The sequence below is a fragment of the Apium graveolens genome, unplaced genomic scaffold (genome assembly GCF_009905375.1).
Source record: "Apium graveolens cultivar Ventura unplaced genomic scaffold, ASM990537v1 ctg83, whole genome shotgun sequence".
Taxonomy (NCBI): domain Eukaryota; kingdom Viridiplantae; phylum Streptophyta; class Magnoliopsida; order Apiales; family Apiaceae; genus Apium; species Apium graveolens.
The window spans coordinates 92,473-98,070 of NW_027421065.1; the positions used below are offsets into that span (position 1 = coordinate 92,473).

At 38.5% G+C, this 5,598-nt stretch overlaps 1 protein-coding gene across 1 annotated transcript; it reads left to right on the forward strand.

The window, feature by feature from the left end:
- LOC141704854 (respiratory burst oxidase homolog protein C-like) lies at positions 1–4,914 on the forward strand. The gene is made up of 12 exons (XM_074508017.1): positions 1–914; positions 1,015–1,177; positions 1,256–1,304; positions 1,463–1,576; positions 1,688–2,110; positions 2,207–2,593; positions 2,687–2,782; positions 2,883–2,998; positions 3,145–3,247; positions 3,376–3,449; positions 3,538–4,106; positions 4,214–4,914. The coding sequence occupies exons 1-12, from the start codon at positions 302–304 to the stop codon at positions 4,321–4,323; spliced, it is 2,817 nt and encodes a 938-aa protein (XP_074364118.1). The 5' UTR covers positions 1–301; the 3' UTR covers positions 4,324–4,914.
- Positions 4,915–5,598: the final 684 nt, after the last annotated feature.

Here is a 5,598-nt window from a genome sequence, read left to right on the forward strand (position 1 = left end):
TTACCGACCCACCCCGTTTTATTTCTCCCCTACGCGGTTTAAGTTTTTCTGTGGTCTCTACTTCACAAAAAAACACACATTATATAATGACAGATTGATTACATCCCTGCATATCATTAGTTTCTTCTTTCTATAAATATTTGGTTGCTTATTGTGTAACGTTCAAGTAGTCTAGAATTTCATTTATTTATTCATATTTTCAACGAATTTTGCATCTCGTTCGTTGTACCTTGCAAATAAGCACGTAACGAGACAGAGACGGAACAAGTTTTGATAAGTTTATTCTTATATTTGGGAGAAGATGGGAGCGGATGATGGTGATTCCCAGCGGTACTATTCGGACACGGAAGTGTCCGATAAGACGTCGTTTAGCGGTCCACTAAGTGGACCGTCAAGTGGACCGCTGCTGAAGAGCGGTCCACCTAACAAGAGAGGTGGCAAAAAGAGTGCCAGGTTCAATATTCCAGGGGAGACAGGTTCTGGGACGGCTAGTAATAATGGGAGCGTGATGTCCCACGAGGATTACGTGGAAATCACGCTCGATGTTCGTGAAGACTCGGTGGCTGTTCACAGTGTTAAGACGGCAGGAGGAGCTAATGTGGAAGATAGTGAGTTGACTTTGCTAGCTAAAGGTTTGGAGAAACGTTCATCTTTTGGTTCCTCTGCTGTGAGAAATACTTCACAGAAGATCAGACAGGTGTCGCAGGAGCTGAAGCGGTTGGCTTCGTTTAGTAAAAGGCCACAGCAGCGATATGATCGGTCTAAATCAGGCGCGGTGCATGCCTTGATGGGGCTTAAGTTTATCAGCAAAGCTGATGGTGGCGCAGGTTGGGCCAAGGTGGAGGCGAGGTTCGATGACCTCGCTGCCCCCACCAATGGCTTGCTTCCTCGCGCACTCTTCTGGGAATGCATCGGTAAATTCATATATCACGATGTGGGATGTTATAATATTTATGATTTTAAGTATCAAATTTTATGTATGTGCTTTGTTTCTGATGACGATTGCGATTACAGGGATGAACAAGGAGTCTAAAGAGTTCGCGGGAGAGCTTTTCGACGCGCTCACCAGGAGGAGGAACATAATGGGGAATTCAATCAACAAAGAAGAGTTGAAAGAGTTCTGGGAACAAATTTCTGACCAGAGTTTTGATTCTAGGCTACAAACATTCTTTGACATGTAAGGGGAATATCAATTCATTAATTTCTTCAACTATTTTAATGAAAATTTTCGATTTTAAAATGAATTCTTCTACAGGGTTGACAAAGATGCTGATGGTCGAATCACAGAAGAAGAAGTGAGAGAGGTATCATTTCATTCTCTTACAGCTTCATAAACTTCCAAAAAATGCAGTATATTTAAAGTTGACTTCAATATATAACTTGTGCAACATCTAACATGATATCAATCATGTAGTAGTTGAGATTTAATCAACTAGTAAATAATTTTTGTTTTGTTTTGTAGATTATCAGTCTTAGTGCTTCTGCAAACAAGCTGTCGAATATTCAAAAACAAGCAGATGAATACGCAGCGCTGATCATGGAAGAGCTGGATCCTGACAATCACGGATACATTATGGTAACTTATTATATAAAAGAACATTACCAGCTTAAACAAATCATCACGGATTGAACAGTCATAAAAAATAATGATGCATTCTACTGATTAATGTTACTTTTACTCAAACAGATTGAAAATCTGGAGATGCTTTTGTTGCAAGCTCCAACACAGCATATAAGAGGTGGTGAAAGCAAGGCTCTAAGCCAAATGCTGAGCCAGAAGCTTAAGACTACTAATGACCATGTGGTTTCGAGAACAATTCGAGACACCAAGTACTTCATACTAGATAATTGGCAAAGATTTTGGGTGCTGGCACTCTGGCTTGGGATAACGGCTGGTTTATTCGCTTACAAGTACATTCAATACAAGAACAGAGCTGCCTATGAAGTAATGGGAGTTTGTGTTTGTCTGGCAAAGGGTGCAGCCGAGACGCTTAAGTTTAACATGGCACTGATATTGTTACCTGTCTGCCGGAACACTATCACTTGGCTAAGGAACAAAACCAGATTAGGAGTGGCTGTTCCTTTTGACGATAACCTCAATTTCCACAAAGTAAGTCTAATTTGCCTTAAAAAATAGTTCTTGCAGATATTCTTGTTTTAAGTTGAGTTGGTGCTAAAATGTTTCAGTTTTTTTCTTTTCCTGTAGATTATAGCTGTGGCAATTGCAATTGGGGTTGGGATTCATGCTATAGCACATTTAACTTGTGACTTTCCCCGTCTCCTACACGCAGACGAGGAGAAGTATGAACTAATGGAGCCTTTCTTTGGTGAAGACCAGCCTCCAAACTACTGGTGGTTTGTGAAGGGAGTAGAAGGGATAACTGGGATTATTATGGTAGTGTTGATGGCAATAGCATTTACCCTAGCAAGTCCTTGGTTGAGGCGCGGAAGAGTAAATTTACCTAAATTCCTAAAGAAGCTTACTGGATTTAATGCCTTCTGGTATTCCCATCACCTTTTTGTCATTGTTTACGGGCTGCTCATTGCTCACGGTATCAAACTTTACCTGACACATGAATGGTACAAGAAAACGGTTAGTGAATATAAACTCGAACACCATATTTTCTTATACATGATTCTTCCTGGCCAATAGTCTAACAAGCTGTAAAATGTTTTGCAATGCCAGACCTGGATGTATTTGTCCGTTCCAATCATACTTTACGCAGGGGAGAGATTGCTAAGAGCCTTTAGATCAAGCATCAAAGCTGTTAAGATACGGAAGGTGAGCTTACTGTTTTTGTAGTAAGCAACTACATGTGTGTGCATTTTGTGACAATAACAGCTTCATGTTTTCACACACTGATAAATTATGCTGTGTGAAGGTGGCGGTTTATCCTGGAAATGTGTTAGCACTCCACATGTCTAAGCCTCAGGGATTCAAATACAAGAGTGGGCAATACATGTTTGTCAACTGTGCTGCTGTTTCACCCTTTGAATGGTAGGTTGATTAGATCCTCCTGGTTTACTTGTTTAGACAATGTTACCTAATACTAGCTTGATCATTCAAGTATGAAAGTGCAGTTATACAATTTTTTGCCTACTCATCCAATAGTTTAGTAACTTTTGAAATTCTTTTGTCATCAGGCATCCCTTTTCCATCACCTCTGCCCCTAATGATGATTACTTAAGTGTTCATATTCGAACTCTTGGTGATTGGACACGACAACTTAAGTCTGTATTCTCAGAGGTTTGTTCTCTTAAGTATTAAGATCATCCACAAGAAACATATATTCAGAAGCATGTGTTTTGTGATCTGTTTACTAACTCTGAATTGATTAGCCAACTTGTTAAATCAATTCTTTTGTATATAAATAGGTCTGTCAACCACCGCCTAACGGAAAAAGTGGACTTCTGAGAGCTGACGTTATTCAAGGAGAGAACAATCCCAAGTAAGTTATAGTTTGTGATTGATCCGTGCTGATTAAAAATAATTTGTTTGTTATTTGGTTTAACGTCTTAGGAATAACTACAATGCAGTTTTCCTAAAGTGATGATTGATGGTCCATACGGAGCACCTGCACAAGACTATAAGAAATATGATGTAGTGTTATTGGTAGGGTTAGGCATAGGAGCAACACCAATGATCAGTATCGTGAAGGACATCGTGAACAACATCAAGGCGAAGGAGGAGGAAGAGAATGCCATTGAAGAAGGGACTGGCACAACTAGTGGCAATAGTAGCAATAGTGCCAGCCCATTCAAGAAAAAATCTCCAGGGCCTTCAAGTTCAAGTAACTTCAAAACAACAAGGGCATACTTTTATTGGGTTACAAGAGAACAAGGCTCTTTTGATTGGTTTAAAGGGGTGATGAATGAGGTTGCTGAAATGGACAACAATGGTGTCATAGAAATGCATAATTACTGCACAAGTGTTTATGAAGAAGGCGATGCTCGGTCTGCTCTAATCGCTATGCTGCAGTCAATTAACCATGCTAAGAATGGCGTCGATGTTGTATCTGGTACTCGTGTGAAGTCCCACTTTGCTAAGCCTAATTGGCGTAATGTCTACAAGCGCATTGCTGTCAACCACGCAAATAGCCGCGTTGGTGAGTTTCTAATATCATACCCTAAACATTTAGGTGAAATCTTTGCAAAATATTCGCGAAAAATGATATAGGCCATACTAATACGTCTGTGCATTGTCAATGATCAGGAGTGTTTTATTGTGGAGCTCCACCACCAGTGAAAGAATTGCGACAATTAGCCTCTGATTTTTCACACAAGACCTCAACAAAGTTTGATTTTCACAAAGAAAATTTTTGATCAAGAAACGGTACACGGCGAGTCTGAAGGTAAATCAGAAGAGACAACCAACGTCTTCTAGATTTGCACCTAACCCCCTTTGCCCTTGTACAGAGAATCTGCCTGGAGTTGTTATTCATTTGACCTTTTGTACGTGTCCTTTTCGATTTTTAGTCATATATAAATATTCTTTGAGATAATACTTAGAATAATGAGAGGAGGATAGTGTAATGCATGATAGCAAGCAAACGAATGATGATAGAAATTTGATAGTGGCTCATTGGTGGTCCTGGATACATAGAAGTTACGCTTTGAAATTGAAAGGCTATCGAACCCACGCCAATGCTTGAAAACAAGTATACGCAGTAATCAGTCCATCTAAAACCTTAAGGTGTTAGAGGAAGACCCGAACAGAATCTTATAGTCTTTAACAAAATCAAGATCTGTCATCTTCGTGCCAATGATGAGATCACAGCACCAAGCTCTCGCTTTCTTTCTTCAGCGTGTATTAATCGAGTTCGGTATAACAATAAGTTGTTGAGAAGTGATTACAATCAAATAAGAAATGTATAGATCAGATGAATTCTTAGTATACTCATGAGTTTTCGTTGACATGTCATTAGTTTTTGACTGGAGTTTAGCATTTTTTACTAGCGGATAATGGCCAAAAATATCACATTTTTTGAAATTGGTGACTTTGAGAAATGTGGTAAAAAATACATACGAAATACGTTTTCTCATATCGGTAATTTGAAATGCGCCATTTTAGACCGGGAATTTAACATAATTTTTTATTTTTTTAAAGTTGAAACACGCTTTCTGTGACTGGGTATATGAAATACGCTTTCTCAGATTGGGTATATGTTCGAATACTTGCTCTCAGATTGGGTATTTATACCAAAAATATTTTTTGATTTTTTAAAAAAAATGCATTTTTACACAAAAAAATAAGAAAACAAATTTTTTTTTGAGATACCGAATCTGAAAACGGGTATTTGTTCGGTTAAAATGGCCAAAATATTGAAAATAACTATTCTTGTTACTTAGTTCCAAAAAAGTGTTATTTTTGTCATTTTTCCGTTGAGTTTAGCAATCTCTCTAGATGAAAATGACAAAATCAAATATCTTGTGTGAACGAAGACAAAATCAATTGTGTACATTGATGACCAAAGACAAACGCAACTAAAAATCTGTAGCAACTTTTAACCTACTGAATGAGAAACACAAGAATAATGCAAATAGTTGCAGATTGCAGTAATGGTAGACATCTCCACCAAATGAAGAAGTGCAAATGTC

Coding starts and splice junctions, on each gene's coding strand:
- LOC141704854 (XM_074508017.1), top strand. CDS start 302: ATGGGAGCGGATGATGGTGATTCCCAGCGGTACTATTCGGACACGGAA. Junction 1,577..1,687: donor ACAATCACGGATACATTATG/GTAACTTATTAT, acceptor TTACTCAAACAG/ATTGAAAATCTGGAGATGCT. Junction 2,594..2,686: donor ATGAATGGTACAAGAAAACG/GTTAGTGAATAT, acceptor TTGCAATGCCAG/ACCTGGATGTATTTGTCCGT.